This window comes from Carica papaya, chromosome 4, assembly GCF_054855325.1.
Source record: "Carica papaya isolate Zhongbai chromosome 4, ASM5485532v1, whole genome shotgun sequence".
Lineage (NCBI taxonomy): Eukaryota > Viridiplantae > Streptophyta > Magnoliopsida > Brassicales > Caricaceae > Carica > Carica papaya.
Window position 1 is genome coordinate 18,975,333 of NC_142312.1, and position 22,621 is coordinate 18,997,953.

At 36.6% G+C, this 22,621-nt stretch overlaps 1 protein-coding gene across 4 annotated transcripts; it reads right to left on the bottom strand.

Annotated features, from left to right (window-relative positions):
* Positions 1-261: 261 nt before the first annotated feature.
* On the bottom strand, positions 262-22,038 carry CLPR4 (CLP protease R subunit 4). 4 transcript variants are annotated; one of them, XM_022047969.2, is made up of 8 exons: positions 21,686-22,037; positions 14,464-14,667; positions 10,145-10,200; positions 8,461-8,587; positions 8,187-8,264; positions 6,459-6,572; positions 6,278-6,387; positions 262-466 (listed from the first exon to the last, which is right to left on the bottom strand). In XM_022047969.2, the coding sequence occupies exons 1-7, from the start codon at positions 21,971-21,973 to the stop codon at positions 6,316-6,318; spliced, it is 939 nt and encodes a 312-aa protein (XP_021903661.2). In that variant the 5' UTR covers positions 21,974-22,037; the 3' UTR covers positions 262-466; positions 6,278-6,315. The 4 variants fall into 4 exon arrangements, with proteins under 4 accessions (XP_021903661.2, XP_021903668.2, XP_088074151.1 ...); XM_022047976.2 differs by having other exon boundaries at positions 369-1,070; positions 21,686-22,038; XM_088218025.1 differs by lacking the exon at positions 262-466 and adding an exon at positions 1,008-1,213 and having other exon boundaries at positions 21,686-22,038.
* Positions 22,039-22,621: the final 583 nt, after the last annotated feature.

Below are 22,621 nucleotides of genomic sequence, written 5' to 3' on the forward strand. Positions count from 1 at the left end.
GCTAGCTAGACCCCACACATTATCTTCTTCTTCAACTCATAGCAGTCTGGGTATGAGTTTCACAGAAAATCTGGTTGACGAAAATAAAGTATCTAGAAAATCCTTTGCAGTTTTGGGATGGATTCAGATTTTATATATTTAAAATCGAGTTGGGTTCAGATTTTACGGAACTTATCTGGAACCCAACTATTCATTCGCTACCTATAACAAAAGACATGATAACATCAGCTGCTATTTTGTATCAAAGCAAGTGATACAAAATTTAACTAAATACTAAATTAAATAAATTCATTGATATTTCATAAGCTTACATCCCAATCACTTTTTTTACTTGGCAGAAGCAAGCATGTTTTATGCATACAAACATATTTTCTCAACAGTAATCTACTTTGGCCCTCAATTGCCTTGATCTGCTCCCGATTGGAAGCACAAGCTCTTGTCAGCTACTTGGTTAGCATAACCCATGCTGCGCCAATAGAGACAAACAAGGGTCAGTTACTTGGTTAGCATAAATTCCTTTTTATAGTTCCGAAACAACACGTATGTATAGACAGTGACATTGACTACCTTTTTTTCTCTATTTAAATTTAAACTAGCCTAAAAACCGATTTTCTGTAAAGGTGACTAGAGGTTGTGTAATTACTGAAATTAGCCGGACGACCTATTTCTTTTCTTTCAGATAACTTGATGAGGTTTTTTCCCTACAACAATGCCCTTAATCTCTGAACATATTGTTTACCTGGACATTATTTTTCACCGCCCTCTTCGCAACTTACTCAAAACCTAAAGCTAGATAAAAAGTCACGAAAACAAGTTTATCATTTAGCCACATGAGATTAGAGCTGCAAATTACAATAAACTTACAAAGCTCCACGTGCTTAAAAGGTCTAAATAAAAATAGACAAATCCAAACAGGTTCATTTCTATGGTCTTAAAAAAATACATCAGCTTCCACAGTTGTGCCCTTTCCACTAGAACAAATAGTGGAAGACAGGTTGAGACTAGACTTTGGGGGGAACCAACTCATGTTGCACAAACTCTTTATCCCAAGCTCCTAGCATCTCTCATGCCTACACGTCGGAAATTTTGGATGGGATGAGCTGCTCATAAGGTGATGAAGTTGGGAATAAATCCTCAGTATATAGTGAAGCACCCTACCCACTTGAAATTGAAAATGCCTCTGGGGTCACTTTCAATCTCAATTCCGGTTATCCTTGTGGAATGATCAAGAAGCAAAAACAAAACCACATAATATTAGGAGAAATTATGGCTTTCACATTTTTTCCCAGGTGTCTTACAGAAGTGTCAGTAGGCAGAGCAATTATCTATAAAGTAGTTGCGACCATGAAAACTACAAGCAATTATTTTCCATTTCTGGAATGTATTTGTGCTGAAAAGACTACAAACAATTAGGGTGTGGGTATGGAAAGAAAACAACCTGAAAGTGCAAGGAAATTTAAAGACAGGTGTCACTAAAAAATTGCCTCTGCACTACGATCTAGTAGTTCAATAAGCACACAGACTCAACACATCGAAGAATGGGGTGTAACAGTTTCACAAAAGTTTTCCACATCCAGCACCATGACTTCCCATTTAATATAGTGTCTGTATTAAAAAGTCAAATACACGGAGGGCCCCTCAGTCATTGCAAGTCAAATTGATTCCAAAGATAAAGCTATTATGGGTATGGCTAATGAGATTTTGTAAAAAATTGTAGGCATGTCTAATGAGATTTAGTGGCACCATATAAACACTCTGAAGTACTAGTGAGTAGTACCTACCCTGACTGATGCAGGAACTAGAAAAAGTCCTTAAAGAATTAAGGTTTCCTTTCTCCAAAATTTTCAACAAGAAATTGTTTCCCAGAAAAGGAATATTCTTATTTTTTTGGGGATAAAAATAGAGATGCAGTATTTTGAAAAGGCACCCAGGGGTTGTACATGCATAAATAACAATTAAGAAGATAAGACAAAATATCAACAAGGTCTCCGAGATCTTCTGTCTCTCGAAGAGAATAACCCTTCGATAAACTATAAAGGATTCAAGATTATTCACTATCTCAGATAGAATAGAAATGGCAGCCAGCTTGCCTCTATCTTCCAACTGCCAAGAGAGAGCATTGGATACCACGTTTGCCAGCACAATGTTCCAGTACAAACTCCCATTAATTCGCTCAGTCAATGATATTGCTGTGAAGTCACCACCAGTTAATAACACAAACAATCAACCCCACCGGTATGGCCGCCATTGTCAAATAGCTTCAGAAATCCCTACAAGTTCTTTGTCATATGCTGGGAGCTTGTGGTGATGCACAGCCAATGCCTTTACCAAAGAAAGTCATAGCTAACCCTTCTGTTGAAGCACTAACTGCAGTACCAAAATCCAATGAGAACATTCCACAATGAACTTCTATGAGAAACCTGGTAAGGCCAGGCTAGCACAGAAGCTTTAGTCATTGCCTTCTTAAGTTGTTAGAAAGTTGCGGAGGCTTCCCTGAAAAACTTTTTGCAATTATCCTAAAATCTCTGACAAGCTTTTTGTCGCAGCTAGGTCAAGCCAATAAATCCCTGAAGACTTTTAATGGTCACCGTTTAGACCATTGTAATATAAAAGAGTAAAAATACTTACATCGCGCCCCGTCACAAAAAATTGTGAGACAGATATGAGACTTGAGTGTGTACAAAGAGAGATTTGGATTGTCCAGAAACAAGATATTGAGCTCGAGAAAAGTACAGACCTGAGAGGCCCTATGTATTCAAACCATGTTCTACTGTAAATTAGGATTTCATCAAAAAGACTACTTTGGCATATATATGGCTGGAAACCTCACCTTATGAGGGCCTAGAAGGTGGACAGTGCTTTTGTTAGGCCAAAAGGCAGGTCAAAAACTAGTCAAGTTGATAGTCTAGATTGTAGGTATTAGTTGAGCTAACATTTCAATTGACCATATTGCAAATATGATCTATATTAAGAAATTGTTGGTCATCTTGCGGAAATAATGGCCTTTTGAGAAGAGAGTTTTGCAGCTCGGGATGTGTTTACAACTACTCTTACCCCATTGAATCAATTAAAGCATACCTAGTTGCAAGGGTAATAGGAGATTATGTTTCCCGTAAAAGTTCTCTCTTAGATTATTGTTGCACTATTTCCTTATGTTGAGCTACTAGGTGATGTATGATGGGAATAGATATTAAAGAAGTCATATAAGCTGGAGTACAGATTGGCAATCTAACTTTGGGAGCTTTAATCCTCTTTTGGTCCATTATATTTTTATAATCTTATTTTTTCTGATGTCTTTAATATGTCCCTCCCTATCCGAGGTTGTAGATAATTTTTTCTTATTTTGTTTTGTTCTGGATTCATGTAGGAGTTCTACTCCTCTTTTGGTCTTTTTATTTTATTTTTTTATCTTGTTTTTTCTGATGTAATTAATATCTCCCACCTGATATGATGAATGTCACAAGTACATGTACCAGAGCTAAGAGACATTTTCATGCAAATTAGGATCCGGAATAATTAGCCCATTGCCACCAGAATGAGTGTCTCCCACCTCGTCCTCGTCGATTCACTGACAACTATTTCATGAACAGAAGTACATGGGCTATGTAACAGAAGTACATGAGCTTGATTTTGTTTTTGTTAAACCGCTTCAATGTCACTAGGGTTTGTGTTTAATTAGAAGATTTATTTTGTTGTTGTTCTCCTATTTAGAAACCCTAATCAAATTAGGCTATGTAAACACCCTCTAAGTACATGGGTTTTTATCCTTATTGAACCAGACTGCTTATGGATAAAATTATTGATCTCCTCCAACTAATTTGAGTGTCTAACAACCCTATGGCTGTGGTTGTGACAATCTTGTGATTTTGATTGTTGTCAATCTCTGTCATCGTAGATTAGATCTATCTTCCATTTTCTTCAATTTTCCTCTCTCTTTAATCCTAATTTAATGCGATATATCAGCTAACTTAATCTGAAAATATAGAATGATACATCTAAAGTTGCAGAACTCCCCTCTCAGGCTAGCCAAAAAGCAAAGAGTCATCTACAAATATTAGGTGGTGAAGTCCATACAAATAATTCCTCAAAACAAATTCGAATATTTGGCTTTAAGAAGCATACAATTGAAAGCTTCCATGACCAAAAATAAAAACAAAAGTAGAAAACGATTACTCTCGCCTCAAGCCCTTAAGAGACCTTAAAAAAATTTAGAAAGACCTCCACTGATGATCACATAAAAAGCTGTAGAAAAGCCACTATTGATCCATACCACTTGTCACTGACCATCGAGTTAAGTCAGTAAAGAAGGAAATATGCGGCCATAAGCTTTTCAAATGTCCAACTTGCAAAGAAGACTTGAATCTCCCTTCTAGATAGCATCCACAGTTCAATAGGCTATCAGTGAAGCATTTAATACATGCCTAATTATCCTTCCAAAAAAAGAGAATTCCACCTACTGCTCCCACTAAAATATGCCTAAGAATCCTTCCAGACACTAAGGATTCCACCTATTGCTCCTACGAGGAGGTTAAGCCATACAGCAATTTTTACTCCCATAGGCTTCTAGCTGACAAATCAATAACCATTTTTTTTTACATCTCTTGGAGGCACACTAGTTGCCAACCCCACTTATTCAAAGTCCCTTTAACAACAATGCTTTTGCCGGGACCACTGATACCTCATGCATTCCAAGAAATAATTTCAATGGAAGAAGGATATCATTAGAAAGGCACAAAAAAGATAGAAACTAATGGAGGTTAAGCTATCCTCCAAGGGAAAAAAGATAACAAAAGAAATAGAGAAATAGCACAATTACTATGACACACGATGGCAACCCAATCCTTATGCAAAGTGGATAAAGATAGATTCCAAAAAGTAATTTAGTCAAGTAGATGCTATCAAAGCAATATCCGTATCTGCTTGGGGCTTTTGTATCTATCTTAGTCCGTCTCATGGTTGACAGAAAACCCAAGTATCCACAACTCTGTCTCTTCCTTACTGATACTTCACCCCCTTCTTCGAAAGTAAGGCCCTAAATTGAACTGCGTTCCTCTAACCTTTTGCATAACTCAAACACCTGCCTTCTAAAACCTCAAAGATGACACCCCAACATGTTTCTTACTCTCTTTTTGTTATATAAAACTCATTTTGATTCAGAAAGCAGAGACAACAAAGAAAAATTTTACAATGATCCTCTGACTCAACTATCTATTCCCATAGAGTTGTCTTCTTCAAAGATTCCACGAACACCCACTACCCCCACCCCCTACCCACAATGTCAGCTTAGATGGTTCAACCTCTTGGCATAAGGGAAGAGGATAGTCCTCAAGCCTGAGAACAGGAGAAGGAGAAGGCCATGATTCTTCTCCAGGCCAATTATAGGTGCAAAAACATTCTCTAGGAAAACCCCCTCTACGACTGAAACCTAACAATATGCTTCTCCAAACTCAAAACAGTGCTTCAACCCATGCATCATCATTCATAAAGGACGATTATGATGATAAAGAAGAGAAATGCGGCATTCAAGGCTGTGCAAGCTCAGATATCCCAACACATATTTGAATGGGATTGCAACCTGTTGGCTAGATAGGCTTTACCAAAACACTGGATGGGCCTTGATACTTTGGATTTGGGCTCACTGGACCTTCTCTTTTTACCTAATAGTTTTTTTAAAGAGGGAAAAAGGAACTTATTTAAATAAGGCGCCCAGGAGATGTTACCCATATGTAAGAAGAGAATCTACAGCTTAGTCAAAATGTCAATAAGGCACCTTAAATCCTCATCAATACAAAGAGGATGACCCTTCGGGGGGAGAGAGAGAGAGAGAAAAAAAAGGGGTATAGAACCAAGAGTTTCTAACTTCTCCAAAAGAAAAAATGCTCCTCAAAAGTCTGATTATTCCTTTCTTTCCAAATAGCCCACAGGCTAATCTCTGTCACTTTCTTAAAATATCGTTAACTGATTCAGCAAATCCAGGAAGAATATTCTAATTCTAATATCACGATTGTTGCAAAGGAAAAAGTCCATCAGCCAACTATTATTCCTTCTAGAAGTATATGTGTGTGGCTGATTAGATTTGGTGCCCTAGAGAAACCCAAGATGAGTATGATATGGGTGCGTTCAAATACCAAACAAGATACAGAAATATGCACCCTATTTGGCCAGAGACGGTAGAAAGAGGCAATCGTCATTCATCCTCAGGCAATTATACAATAATAAATTTATCATGCAAAATGGTAATAATTATATATGGCCATGGCTTGCAGTTTGGCTCTACCTTGAATAGTGTTTGGGATAACCAAGCCAAAATTTCCATCAAATTAGTTGTGCTTTTTTCAGGTCGGAAACAACTCCATGGTCCTCATTGCTCCTCTCATTGTACAGTACCTGTGGAAATTCTCTCAGAGATTACAAAACAAAAAGTAGACTAAACTAAAAAAACACTTAACCAGAAGAACCTTATCTATGATGCCATATTCAACAGCTTCACTGGGGCTGAAGTACTTTGGGCGCCTTATGTCTTCTTCAATCTGTTCGGGTGATTTTCCAATATGTTTTGCATATAGATTGACCTTGAAACGTTATAGACATTAAAAAAATGTTACTTCCCATCCGTGCAGAAATACAGCTGCACATGGAAAAAATTTCAGAAAATTCGGGTAGCCTCTATTTAAATATGTTGATAAATAAAGCCTGTAAAATAAGGCATGAAAGAGAAACTGGACCTTTTTAAGAGAGTTGGACCCACATCACTCATGGTAGGTTAATAAGATAACTGAAGTTAGTTTATCAGAAAGAAAAAAGAAAACATTTCCTCAGGAAACGAACAAAAAGCCATCATGTTGACAAAGATTAACAAGGCATCTGATGGACTACAACAAATTTTTGAGAGTAAGATACTTATAACTGAAACAATTTGTTTATTTCAAAAAAAAAAATAACTGAAACAATTTATACCCATGTGTAAGTAATAACAAAATTGGTACAGCTTCAATTAGATGGCAGATTGATAAGATAACTGAAGTTAGTTTATTAAAAAGAAAATGAAAAAATTTCCATGTTTTTGTGCTTGTAATTACAGTGATCAAACATGTCAACAAAGATTCACCAAGCATCTAATAAGCCTGAAACAAATTTCTGAGACTATGTCGCTTCATGCTTATAAATGAGAATCTGAACATATCTGCAATTAATATCAAAGTTGATACAGGTCAAATTACATGTAAAACTCTCCCCTCCTCCCTCCTCAATGCCTCTCTCTCTTGTTCTTTGGCACATACACACAAATACAAATAAACATCTGCACCTGTGCAACCACACAAACTGAGGATAGCAAAAATGTCTGCCCACGTCTATAACATGGTCAACAAAATCTTTCAGAAACTTGTGATTTAAAGGGGCAAGACAAAAGTTAACACCCGGAATTCTCATCACGGACACAAAAAGTAACATACTATAGCAAAAAATATTGCTCACTTCTCTAACATGGTAGACAAAATCTTTCCAATTTTTGCGATTTAAAAGAGGACAAAAACTAATTAGCATGGTTTCAAATATGCACCCAAAAACAAAAATCAATTATTACAAATAAGAGCAATAAATTTCAGAAATTAAAAACAGGAGAAGAACAAATAGAAAGAACTTCTAGGCATCACCTACATTTTGTTTAAGTGCATCCAAGCACGCATTCACACACGTTATCACTAGCAAGTGTATTCATACGAATGTTCAAAGTTTGGATGGGGATGGTGGCCATGCTTGAGCGATCACACCTTTTATAGCTCTTTTTTTTTTAAATAGACCTCTTATAGCTCTTTAAATGCCAAAAATTAATAACTCAATTGTTATAACTCATATATGAATTCAATTCCAAAAATAGAACTCATATATGAATCTTTTCCACAATAAAAATACTTGTTAATCTTAGTTCCTATTAAAAAAAAATCACACAATTTTAGCAGCTTGCCAAATAATGTCAAACAATGTCAAACTAAATAAATATATGTTTTTCTCTTGATACTTCCAATTGTATAATTTTGGACAAACTCGAATAATTATGCCCATTGGATTGTAAAAGATAACGTTATCCTTCATATTGGTTAAGGATATTACAAGAAAACACAAGGAACCATATATTGAAACAATAGAAGAACAAAATGCACTGTGTAATTGATAACTAGTCTTACCAATTCTGCCTTTACATTTTTTACTTCTTTTCTTGCTAAATCAATATCTGTTGCTTGACCTTGAAATCTCGCAATTGGCTGCAGATTGCACGAGAGAAAAAAATATAATGCAGGAATTTCATGAGAAATTAAATCATGTCCGCTAGACACCTGAGTAAGCACATTGCTCTAGGTGTCTTGCTGGAAAAAGAAATTAACCTTCTTCATAAACAAAAGAAAAAGAAAAAGCAATCAACAAATTTGATGATGAGAAATGACTTTGTGTTGAAGATACCTGTCTTATCATGATTGTTGAGGAGGGCAAAGCAGAACGATTCCCTCTTGCACCAGCAGCCAAAAGTAAGGCAGCTTCCCCCCAAGCATTCCCAACACAGAGAGTAAATATAGGTGGCTTGACATACCTTTAGGTCAGGAGAATGCTTCAGTCAGAAAGCTAATATAAACTTCAGAAGCCACTCCAGAGTTATAAGAGGGTTTAAACAACACATATTTCTTGTCTCTAAGGTGTCAAGAATATCTCGACGACATGCATAATCAGTTATTCAGGTTAAGCTTTTGTGTATTAGTTAATAGAAAAAAAATTTCATTCAATGAAGCGGCATACTCCAGGTAAATAGTCTATATTCAGCATCAAGTATAGGAAGATAGGATTAACAAAGTTGGAAAAGATTTAAGGACCCAGGTTCTCTTTTATTTTTACTTTGTGGATGAAAGAAGACATTGTTAGAAAGAGAGAAAGAAATGGTATGTAATAGGCGCACAAGGCATCTTCCAACAACATAGAATATAAAACCGGAAAACATTCTAACTTCAATCCAAACTAGCTAGCCAGTCCCTTTTAGAAAATAGTTAAAGACTCCACCGAAGAAACTATGAGCCTTAAACCAGGATAGGCTGAAAAGCAATCTTTAAACACTCAGACGTTAGTTCCCAGCCACAAACACCCATAAGCCAGGGAAAACAACCTCCCTGCAAGTAGTTTTTTGCTTCAGTATCCTACTACAACAATCCAGAGAAGTAATGAAATTTTGTTAGGCACAAACACATCAAGGAACAAATGTAGTTAAGGGCTCATCATTAGTCTTAAACTGATTAAAGACAGCAATCTAAGACCCAAAAGTACAGACATCAGCTAAGCCTAATGCCAACATTCTATAATCGGGTCTTGACACAACATGGAGGTCTCAAGAATTGACCAGTTATTAAAGTTCCTTTTCTGAAAAGAAAGACTCAGAAAAAATGTACTGAACTGCAAAAAGAAAGATCACACATGCAGGAGATCCCAATTAATGAATCATTTGACCTTTTGGATAATCTAGCTAGTCTCGGGAAGCATCAAATAATAGCAAGCTTTATGTTTCCCAATCAACAAAGTTCCTAAACAAGACAATAGTTCAAAGAGATATAAACATCATGGTACATAAAAGTGGGAGTGGTGACATTAGACAAATGGAGAGATTATAAAGATGAGGGTCGGTATATGACAACCAGGAATTCCATCCAAAATATTGCTCCCGAAACACGATGTATGATCTCAGCTCCCATCCTTAAATGAAGTGACTGAGCAAAAGAACCATAAACCTATGAGATGGTTGTCCGAGGGCTGCTATGAATCATGATATTGCTGGCTTGTGTCCATCCATTTTGATGCAACCCATACTCGCTATTTATCACTCTATTCCACAAGGAAGAAGATTCCAACAGTTTCTTTTTTTTCTCATGTTTTATTATTTATTTATTTGTGCTGAAGCAAGCTGTTAATTTGCTTCTTGAAGCAATCTATATGTGGACATGACGTGGATGCCATCTAAAGAGGATACGAAAATGTTGATTCTAAAAGTCAAAAACAAAAAGGAGCTTCAGGAACCAAGGCAATGTTTCTAGAGAATGAACCACACAGATCAATAACTTTCTTTTGAAATAGTGCAATAAGACAGAAATTTGTAGAGATTAATGACCCCATAACATCATAGATTGCGAAGGCCTCAGTTTCATAACCCAACTTCTCACCGCCCTGAAAAAAAAATAAAGAGCATTGGTTAAATTAATAAATCATCTTATGAGCACCAATTTTCATACATCTCATGTACTATCCTTCCATAATATGGAAAAGCTATGAAAGAAAAGGAAAGTTTCAGAAAGAAATTAGCTGATTACTCGAGCGGACGTACTATTCTTGCATAATATGGAAAAGCTAAGAAAGAAAAGGAAAGTTCCAGAAAGAAATCAGCTGAGTACTCGAGCAATAATGTCAGAAACAAATATGCTTTTTTTTCTACACTGCTAAAATCCAAGAAGCTATTACTACCACTACCATCATATCTAGCTATCAACAAAGAGAAAACCCCTATGGCTGCTGATGTCACAAATGCAAAGACCATCCATCACTAGCAGCTTCAACACTAAATGAGAATCAGACAAGAAAAAAAAGAACCTTATCATCAAATGAAAATTAGAACCTGCATCAATCTTTGGCCTTAACACCACAATTAACATTTGGACGCATCACACAGCTAATTACTTTATTTGAAGGATAAATGAGACCAATAATTTTTTTTTAACACACACCTATTAACATGGGCTGCATTTATCTTGTCATTAACACCACAACCAGGACACTTGACACAGAATATCATTGATTTTCAGGATAGTGACACCAGCAAAATTCAGTACCCTTTAACTTCAAGCATCCATATGAAGGCTCACTAAGGGATGGAGCATGCCATCTTTCAACCAAAATTGCCGAGTTTTTCCCTCACTGGCAGGCTTCGCATGTTTTTGGCCAATGGATCGTGTTGCATCCCCTCTTTGATGTGATCGAGCAAATCGCTTCATAGTGTGTTCGTGGAGACTGTCGCAAGTTTGGTCTTTCTACTTAATGCATAGGCCGTCACGTTAGCTTGCCCAGCTTGTATTGTAGACAATAGTCAATTTCGGCCAAAAAATCTTGCGAACAAGCCTGCTCGGAACTTAGTGTCTTTTACATATTGAAATAACTTGTAGCCACATTGTCCGTCATAATGACAAACTTGTTGCCGAGCAAGTAATGTCTCCACATATATAGGAAATATATGATGGTAGTCATCTCCTTCTCTTGGACAGTGTATCGCCTCTTAGTTTCGTTGAGTTTACGATTTTCACAAGCAATTGGGTGTCCTTCTTGCATTAGAACTCCTCCAATTGCAAAATCAGAGGCGTTCGAGTGTACTTCGAAAGGTTTAGAATAATCTAGAAGAGACGTGACAGGCTCTTCAAAGACTGCCAACTTCAATTCTCGAAGGCGTATTGGCACTTGTGTCCATTTCCATATACAATTCTTCTTTAAAAGGTTGGTGAATGTGAAGTTATGACAGAATATAACTTGATAAACCGACGATAGTAATTCACCAATCTAAGAAACAATCTCAAATCATGTACCTTTGTGGGAGACTTCGATTCTTGATAACTTGCACCTTCACCAAGTTCATCATCAATTTGCCATCCTGAATCTTATACCAAAGGAACTCCACCTCTTATTGAGCAAAAGAACATTTCTCCACTTTTTTATACAACTCATTCTCGTAGAGAACTTGGAAGACTTGCTTGAGATGCTACACATGTTGCTCTAACATTGTGCTATACACCACAATGTCATCCAAGTAAACTACCACGAACTAATCAAGGAAGGGATGGAACAACTTATTCATAAGAGTGCAAAATGCGGCAGGGGCATTGGTGCGGCCTAACATGGTTAGGAACTCAACACATGCATTTTAAAAAACACTGTTCTAGTTTATTTAATTTCTATAAATTATAGAAGTCGCTTCATTTATTGGCGTCAAAATAAATAGGATATGTGGTATAAAAATAGAGAAAAGTAACGTATCTTATCACACATGTCATCTTTGGCTCATCACCAGCTGCAATGTGCACTTGGTAATAACCCGAGAAGTCAAGCTTCGTAAAATACTGTGTCTTCCCCAATTGGTCAAACAAATCAGCTATCAAGGGAATTGAATATTTGTTCTTGATAGTGAGTTTGTTGCGGGCTCGATAGTCGATGCACATGCACGACGACCTATCTTTCTTCTCTTGAAAGAGGACTGGTGCATCGTTAAGGGCTTTAAAAGGCTGATAGCCTGCATTGAGGAGGTCTTGGAGTTGCCTCCTTAATTCTGCCAATTCTGAAGGTGCCATACGATAAGGGGTCGTGGCAAGAGGTTTGGCACCTAGTTCCAGCTTAGTCTCGTGGTCCAACTCTCATTTTGATGAAAGTTTATTAGGAATCCGGAGGCATCACGTCCTTGAACTCCTCAAGGAGCACACATTTTGGCACCGCTTGCTTAGGGACAGCTTTGTCCTTACCATCGCTAAGTTCCCTTACAGTTGCAACATAACACATTGCTGACTTCCTCTTAAATTGCCATGCAGAAATCATCAAGGATTTTGATTTTTCAATGCACCTCATAGGGGTCACGCATATCTTCATCCCATTGAGTATGACGAGAAAATTTGACATGGGAACAGGGAATACGAGGGTCTTATAAAAGAATGCTAGACCCAAAACAACAAGGGCCTTAGATGACTTTTTCTTCTTCCTATGAAGCCACTTACAGAAAAGAATTATTACCACTGACAATTTGATGAAGGGCTATAAAATTGAAGTCAATGGTCGCGTTGTGTGCCTTCATAAAAGTTAACCCTCAACCATCTCATTCTTTGGTTGTAAGATTTTTCCTTAATCTCCTCAAGTAGGATTGTTGGTGGCACAATGCTAATGAGATTTGGGCTTGTAATGATTTTTTGTTGTAAGCAGTCCAAAAAAAAGATTCTCTTCCTCATCCCTTTGGCCATTATCTGGGTCATTCTATAGAAAAAAGGAATAGAAAATTTTTTAGGCTTCCAATTTTGTGTAAAGATCACCACGGAGAAGATCTAGAGGACCTTGTTTAACTCCCTCTATTGTGTAAATGCCTTTTCTTCACAATTGGCACCCAAGCGGTGCCTTGTTTACAATATTTTTCTTCTTCCTTAGAAAGACAGGCGACAACTTGTTCAATCTACTTATGCTATTCAAATCATATTAACCCTACCACAAAAAAGAGGTTAGAATTAAAACTTAACAGAAATATTGAAATTTTAATAGCAGTATGATGCAGTGCAGCAGATTAGGATTTAGAGAGATAGGAAAACTAAAGATAAATCCAATCCATAGTTACAAGGAACATCAGCAACCAAAAATCACAAGCTATCACAGTTCGACAAGAGGAAATAAATAGTTTATAAAGGTACAATCTGTTTAATAATGATGAACCACCCATATACCTATATGTTGTTTACATAAGCTATTATGAAAAGAATCTTTGAATAGGAAAACCAAAGAAAAAGATTTATAATTAAATAAGAAATAAGATACTAATCAATGAAAAGCCTATTCCTAATAGTTTACAAAGAAGCTAACTGTCCTAAACAACAGGCCTAATGGCGCGAATAGTCCCTCTGACTGTCTGTTCTGTTTGGTCATTGACTTTTCAATAGTTGCAATCAAGCCCCTGATATTCCATTTTTTTCTACTCAATTCTTCAGATAACTTATCTCTTAAAAAAAATACATTTTTGGATACATCATCAATATGTTGCAGCTATACCATTAAAAATTGATGGCATAGCTGAGAAAAAATTAAATGAAGTATATTACACTGTCTAAGTTGAAAGATAGAGCAAACCTGAAAGAAATAGTCTTCAGCAATTAGATTTTAACCTTATAAAACTGGATGAGGTTTTAAATAGAACATATCAATGTACCTAGCAACCATAACTTGATGATATGACTATTATGTGATGATAGTCTGTCCAAAAATCTGTTTATTTTTAATAGCTAAGTTAACTAAAGGACTTGGAAGAAAAATGAAAAGTAAATAACTTAAGTACAACAATTGAAAGGTTAAGATCAACTTGAGAAAGCGGTCAAAAGTCATAGACCATTTTTGTGAGTTCTAAACAATATAGTACATTTATAAATTTTAGGGTCTTCTTGTTGCACACCATATTAACTATTTGCACAATGCAAAGTCTAAAATGAAATACTGAGTATTGGACAAACTTGCAACCATGATAGAAAATTTAGCAAACTAGCTTCTAATTCAGGTTCAATTAAGCTATGCACAACACATCAAGAATTGAAATATAGACCTTACATGTCTATTCAATTTGGGCCTATAATACTAAAAGATTACCATGTGCACAAAATGAATATTTACAGAAAAATACATGGAGTCAGTAAATGAATAATTGTTTACCTTTGTTGTTCCAGTTGAATTTATATATAGGTAGATAGGTTTTTCAGCATCTTCATACTGAAGGTACAAAAATTCAGCCAGTACCAACTCTGTAACAGAAGGAACAAGAGACATTCCCAGGTAAACAATTCGATTCTTATATAAGTAAGACGCTAAGTCTGGCGGTGGTTGTTCCCATGCACTTCCCCTTGAAAAAGGAATAACCTGCCCATATAGTTTGTGTGGCATTAAAACATACTTAGAGATAATTAACATGCGAAAATGGTGAAAAGAAAGGGAGAGGAACAAAAAGTGGAGCAAATTTTTAGGACAATATGACAAGACATTAAAGCAAAGGTCAACAAAATCATACTCCATAAAATGTTTTTGAGTTCATTAATATAAAACTGCACCACAGTTTTGATATTTTAAATTATGTGATGACATTTCAACTGGCATTCTGTGTACCTTTGAAGAAAGAATTATGCTATCTGTAGCTCAACAAAAAGAATCACATCACGGTTATATCTCCACCGGCTAGATGCAACAACAAAAAGACTAATTTTGCATCCCACAAAGTAAAGTATCAGTAATTTTATCCATACACAATCTGTCAACCCATTCCCCACACTAAGCCCCATTAGGTTTTGCCTCTGACACTAAGAATTAAGCAGTTAAAAACTTCAATGACCAGCACGAAAATGATGGAGAGGGGTCCCCTTACCTTAAACCCCTGGAAGGCTTGAAAAAATCTGATGGCCCACCATTGATAAGGACAGCAACAGAAGGGGAAGAAATATTGTGAGAAACCACATGAAGGCAAAATCAATCCTCTGAAGAAGATAGAGAAGGAACAAGAAATATGGTTGTAACCTTTCTCAATATCCGATTGACATAAAAGACCCTGCTCACCATTGCTCAATACAGTTCCAACCATTTCATTAGTGATCACTGGACCATCAAGAGTCTGTCTACCCCACCAAACCCCTAATGTCAGCCTTTTAGCCAGCACTTTGCCAGTAAACTCGAGATATATCCCACAAGTCTAATCGGGTCTAAAACAAAATGGTAAACAGATGCCAACTAGTATCTCAGTTTTGGGACTAGAGTGGCACCTATTGGTCTGCAGTGAATTTCGGCAATCATCTTGAATTTATCATTATTTTATATTTTATATATGTATAACTATATAATTATGTGAGATGATGATGACGTGATGATAATAATAATAATAATAACAACAACAACAACAATAATAATAATAAATTTCTAAAAAAGAATTACTTAACTTGATAATTAATCAAATATAAGTAATGTCGTTTTTAAAATCAATTATATACATCTAGGGCTTTGAGGCTTCAATGGAGAATCATGAACAGTTCAAGCACTTTAGGGCTTTCATGACCTCGAGTAACCCAACTCCGTCAAAGAGATTCTTTATATCGAGTTTCATCATTGGCTTGAAACCACAATTCCAGCCCATCATATGCCTGCTTAAGCCACAAACACTCAACCAAGTATTTGAATATGCTCTGCTGCCAGAACGATCCACATAGCCCAGGAGTGCTTATTTCTCAGGAACTAGAGAACCGGGACGTTACTAAAACTCTACCCTCAAGAATTCACTGAAGGACTGAAGTAAGGTGAACAACCACCTCCTGTTACAAGTGCGGTAAAGGCTACTTTTCTGGACATCAATGCAGACCCAAAAATATGATGGTTGTGGAAGAGTTAACCTGCCACGAAAGAGAAGGCGAGGCTTCAATGGAGAATCTAGCTATATGTGAAGAAGACCCACAAAGGGACACCATCCACTCAGACCATTGAATGAATCACTGCTGGTAGCACATCAAAAGTCAGAGGAACATAAGGACATGATGCTTGATCCTTTTCGACAACAGTAGCACACACTCGTTCCTTGACGAGAATGCTGCAAAATGCATTAAGAATAAGATGGTAGGAGAGAAACCATTGACAGTGATGGTAGCTAATGGCCAAAAGATCTCTAGCAACATCGAGCATCCCGAGGTTTTACAAATAATGCAGTGATACAAATTTTGCTACAGTTTTCATGTAATCGAGTTAGGACATGACATGCTATTAGGGATTGACTAGATGACACAATTCAATTCCACAGTCTTTGATTTTGTTCATACCACTATGAAGTTCCATTTTAATGACATGTTAATAGTTCTCGAAGGAAGAGATAAGCATGAAAACTTATCTAATTTAAAAAGGCCAACAGCACAAAAATAGTTGAAGCATAAGAAATCCATTAAATGAGGGACGGTATTCCTGGTGATGGTGACAAAACCAAAGGAAACAACAACCAAAGGGTTGAATGAAGCATTGGAAATTTTTTCGGAACGCTACAAGGATTTCTTTGAAGAGCGTCACGGTCTACCTCCACCCAGAGCCTTTGACCGTGCATATCCTTAACTCAAAAAAGGGGCGACTATGAACATTTGCCCTTCTAGATGTTCCTTCCATCAGAAGAATGAGATAGAGAGACAGATTCAGAAGATGTTTGAAGATTCCATCATCCACCCTAATCACAGTCCTTTTTGGTCTCCACTTCTGCTAGTGAAAACGGAAGATGGATTATGGTGGTTTTGTATCGGTTATAAAGACCTGAATTCCTTCATGGTGAAAGATAAGTTCTTTATTCCAATCATTAATGAGTTTATCGGATGAACTCCATAGAGCTACAATTTTTTCAAAGTTGGATCTCAAATCAAGCTACCACTAGATAAGGGTAAAGCAGGAGGACATTCATAAAAAACAACTTTTAGAACACACTAGGGCCACTACAAATTTAAAGTTATATCTTTCGGTCTCACTAATGCACTGACGACCTTCTAGGCCCTCGTGAACCATGTCTCAAGGCCTTCCTCTAGAAATTGTCCAAGTTTTCTTTGATGATATTTTGGTCCATAACTTGAATAAACAAGAGCAATACAAGCAATTGGATAAGGTATTAAAACTACTAAGGGTCCATAAATTATATGTCAAACAATCAAAATTTTGTTTCCTCCAAATGGAAGTAGGATATGTAGGTCACATTGTCTCCCAACAAGGAGTGAAAATAGACCTCAGGAAAATCGAAGCAATAGTAAGTTAGCCCCCACCAAGAACCTTAAAAGCACTCAGAGGATTTCTAGATTTGACAGGTTACTATCACAAATTCATTCAACAATGGAACATCACAAAGCCACTCATTAGTTTATTGAAAAATGACGCATTTCAATAGAATTTCTAATGTCAAAAAAGCTTTCCAACAACTTAAATGTGTCATGACCTCCAGTCGAATATTACACCTAAAAAAATTTTGAGATCCTTTTATGGTGGGAATCAATACTAATGACAAAGGTATTGGAGCTGCTCTAATGCAAAAAGGAAGACTCATAGCCTTCATTAATAAGGAATTGAGTACTCGGAATCAATTCAAATCTATATATGAGAAAGAGCTCCTGCCAATATTATATGCAGTGAGTTAGCAACGACATTATTTAGAGGGGACTCATCATCAAAACAGATCAGAGAAGCCCCAAGAATCTCCTAAATAAGAGACTGTCGTCCATGGTCCAACATAAGTAATAATGAAATTGCTATGGCAAATTGCACCATTCAATATAAGCAGAGACCAATTCTGACGCATATGCCCTTTCAAGAAAAGAAAAAGGGAGGAATGAAGCAGAAGCCCTATATTTTGTTACTACAACAACTCCAACACGAATTCTCAAAGTACTCAACAGCTACATTAATGACTCCTTTATTCAGTCACTACTTGAGGAACTATTGATATTCCCCAATAATAAGCCTCCATTAATCTACATCAAGGAACTATGCATTACAAGGCAGGTTGGTGATTGGAGACAATGACGGGCTAAAGGCCATACTGTTGTATCAATCCCACAATTCAGCTATAGGAGGCCACTCGAGAATGAAGACCACCTATAAGCATGCAAAGCAACACTTTTGTTGGTCGTGTATAAAAGCGTAGATTAGTCAATGGATCTAATGTTGCGATATTTGTAAAACATAAAGAAGGTTCCGCTACCCAGACTCTTGCAACCTTTGCTAGTTCCATCCCAAGCATAGACTTGTGTCTCTAGATTTTATCTAACAACTTCTCAAAATTAAAAGCCAAGGATACCATACTGGTGATAGTAAACCATTTTACTAACTAAAGGCATTTCATACCACTACGCTATCCTTTCACAACTCAAGGGATAGCTCGGCTATATATGGACATTGTTAGAAGCCTTGCTCATGGATTCAGGCCTGAGAAAAGAAAAAGAGAAATAACAAAGAAATGAAGAGAGATTTTATCAGGTAAATTGTTTTAATTGCGATGATTTACATTTGTGGAGGAATGGCCTATATATAAGCTACATTTGATAGAGACAAACATGAAAAGAGGCAGAAACTGCCCATATATTGTGGCTATAGCGGCAATCACAAGATCATCTTCATTGGTTAGGGTTTGATTCGGTCAAACCCTAACTCTAATCTTCTATTCAAGTGAAAGTCGTCTTCATCGGTTAGAGTTTGACTCGGTCAAACCTAATCCTAAACTTTTGTTCAAGTGAAAGGATTATTTTGCACCTTGTGGGTGAATTTCATTTTCCGTCCTTCCTTCTATAGTAAACTACTAGAGCTTTCTTAACAGACACCATCCCCTAGCTCCGTGAAATTCCACAGACCCTCGTATATGATAGCCATAAAAGATTCATTAACCTTCTCTGAAAAGAGTTGATGAAAGTCGTGGATACAACCTTGGATCTTAGTTATGCTTAGCATCCATAGACAGATGATCAAACAGAAAGGCAAAATCAATGTTAGAGATGTATCAGGTGCATGGCCCATCAACAACCTAAAACATGAGCCAAATGGTTGACAACTGCTAAATGGTGGTATAACACTTCATACTAATCGAGTCTAAAATGACTCCGTTTCAAGCTCTATAAGGTTACACTCCTCACCACTTCTTGGACACTGTTGATCCAAGACTCACCCTCCCAATCAACTGAAGCATTCATATTAGAAAGAGATGAAGCTAACATGGTAATTAAACAACACTTTTTGAGAGTACAACTCCTTATCGAACAATTTGCCAATGTTCATCGTAGTGAAAGGAGTTTTGAAAAACGCCATCTTGTGCTATTCAAGCTCCAACGATTCAGGTAATGGACAATCTGAAAAGGTGAAAGTTCTAAACTATCCCCAAGATTTTATAATCCTTTTGAAGTTGTGCAAAAGGTCGAACCAGTAGCATATAGGCTCAATTTGTCCTTATCCTCGCGTATCTGCCCAGTCTTCCATGTGTCTCAGTTAAAAAAGTACAGTATTGGTCACAACATTAGGATGGAAGATCCTTCAACAAACAATATGAATGATGTAATTAATGTCCAACCTAAGAAAGTGTTGCAATGTAGAAACATTCTACATGGCAATTACGAATTGGAACAAATCCTCATTTCATGGGAAGGAACTTCACCGGACAACTACACTTGGAAAGACTATGCATGGGAAGCCAGTAGGAATTGCATTTTGACAAATGACAATTTGCTGAAAAGAGGAAAGGTGATTGTTACATGTGCAAAAGGGAGGCTAAAACATGCAATCGTCTTCTGCTTTTCAGTCCTGCTGTCCAAGAAATCTGAATTATGATTTTTAGCCTCTTGGGGGATTAATTGGGTTATGATTGGGTCTATTAAGGAGGAGTTGTGGGCTTGGGAGGGGTTGAAAAAAAAAGAAAAAAGTTACTAGTTTAATCCTTTGACTGTATAATGGATTATTTGGAAGGAAAGAAATAGAAGGGCTTTTGAGGGGGTTGAAAGTGATATTACAAAAATTAGAGATAGATGGTTCCATTTGTTTGAATCTTTATTACTAGAGCATGACTTGTATAGAGTGGATGATTTTAGGCATATAATTGACTGCATGACTAATATGTAAATTTATTTTGTATATAAGTTGCACCCCCTTGGTGCACTATTAATATAATTCACTCTTTTTATTAAAAAAAAAATGTTCGTCAACAATTTCGAAATCTCAACCTTGGAGACAAGATTACCATTCGAGGGAAAAGATGCAAAAAAACAGCTGAAGATGTTCGAAAGGAAGAAGAGCAAGATGGGGAATTAATGTGAAAGAATGGGTAGTTTTGTACTTTAACCAAATTCTTGTTCATTCTATTCATTTTGTTGTAACCAAATTGTAACAGAAGGAACATGCCTAACAGAAGGGCATGCTCTCTTGCCTATATAAACAGGTTTCCAGAGGGAAGAGAACATCATATAATTCAAATTCAAATTCAAATTCAAATTCCAATTTGAATCTCTCTCTCTCTCTTGACTCTTTTTCTCTTCACTTGGAAAGACTGAATATATTCGTCAACAATTTCCAAATCTCAACCTTGAGGACAAAGTTACCATTTGAAGGAAAAGTATTGTGAGGAAACCGCTGAAGGTGTAAAAAACAAAGAAGAGCAAAATGGGGAATTAATTTGAAGGAATGGGTAGTTTTGTACTAAACCAAATTCTTGTTCATTCTGTTCACTATGTTGTAACCAAATTGTAAGTAAAGGAACACGCCTAACAGAAGGGTGTGCCCCCTTGCCTATATAAACAGCTCTCCAGAGGGTGCAAGCATCAAATGATTCCAATTCAAATCTCTCTGGACTCCTCTCTGTCTTTTCTCTTTAGTTAACTGGAAGTCCTGAACTATGGTTAACTTTCTTCCCCCTTTTCTTCCATCAGTATCATTAACTTAGGACCGTATATATTTTGTTTAGGAGCTACCCTGTTCTGGATGAGGTGGATATTACAACCTCTTCACTAATTTCTCTCGGATTAAGATCTCTTTATGTAAATAGTCGGCAATCCTTTGGTGCCTTTTTATACTAGTTATCTCTTTCATTCCAAAAAGAAAACAAAGACTAAAAAAAAAAAAAAAAAAAAGCTACCGCTGCAAACATATCCAACACAAATGATGAAACTATAATTCAACCAGCAGTCACAATTCCTTCAGGAGGTGAGTATTAGATTCATGAAATACTTATTTCTTCAAGTTGAAATTCCCTCTCATGCCTTCAAATCGAATTATTAAGCATGTTCCAGTTGCAACTTTAAATAGCTGATTGCAACTTTGATGCCATGGATAAGTACAAAAGGAAACAAGAAAATGAATGAAATGAACAAGTAATATTTTAAAAAAAAAAAAAAAAAAAAAAAGTTACCATGGTGAAGACGCCGCGTTTACCCTTGGACCTGGAGAAAGAGGAACGCTTAAGCGCCGCGAGTCGGATTTTCATGCCGGAGAACTCACCGGAAACGCTGCCGCTAGTGAAAGGAGAAAGCAAGCTGGTGGAGAGAGAAGCTCTGGCAGAAGAAGAAAAAGAAGACGAAGGTGAAGACGCAGACAGAGTTCGGCCAAGATTTAGGGTTCGAAAAGAGGCAAGCGGTTGTACTGCCATCATACGAGTGCGGAGCGTGAAGCTTGATGTTGCTGGATTTGCCACCTCCATTTTTCCAATGAAACGCTGTGCTCTGCCGGGATACTGGAGAGCGGAGAAGACAACTGGAAAACGTTGAAACGATAAATCCATACGGTAAAAGATCCGACCCGCCTTCGAGCTCATTCTTGATTCGGGTCGGGTGTTTTGCAAATTGATCCGAAATTATACAGATTACTTCCGTATGAATTATAAAGTATTTGGTTAATTGACTTACAACTTAAATAAAATTGTGATTACAGCATATCGTGATTCATGGTAGGATTGATGAATTATACTTGCAGTTTGTTTATAATATATATATATATTTAACCTAATTATATTTTAATTTTAAAAACATCTTATAATTTTTAACCAATTATGTATTTTAATATAATAATCAGGAGTAATAAGAACTATAGTGTATTTTCAAAACAATTTTTAACCAATTATGTGTTTCAATATAATAATCAGGATTAGTAAGAAGTATAGTGTATTTTCAAAACTTTGACGGTTTGAGCAAACTAAATCTCTGCAATTTTAGAATCTCCTTAATGAATAATTTGTTTTTTCTTATCATAATGGGTAGGTCAATTCATTTTTTTAGAAGCGACGGTCAATTCTTTTGGGTGTCTTACATTTAACATGTTTCTCTATCTTAATAAATAAATTAAGTCATTA

Bases quoted from the DNA above. Each gene is read 5' to 3' on its own strand.
- CLPR4 (XM_022047969.2), bottom strand. From the start codon at position 21,973: ATGGAGGTGGCAAATCCAGCAACATCAAGCTTCACGCTCCGCACTCGT. The intron at 10,201-14,463 runs GTAAACAATTAT...TTTTTTTTTCAG, and splicing joins ATTCAACTGGAACAACAAAG to GGCGGTGAGAAGTTGGGTTA. The intron at 6,573-8,186 runs GTAAGACTAGTT...TAACGTTTCAAG, and splicing joins AAAATGTAAAGGCAGAATTG to GTCAATCTATATGCAAAACA.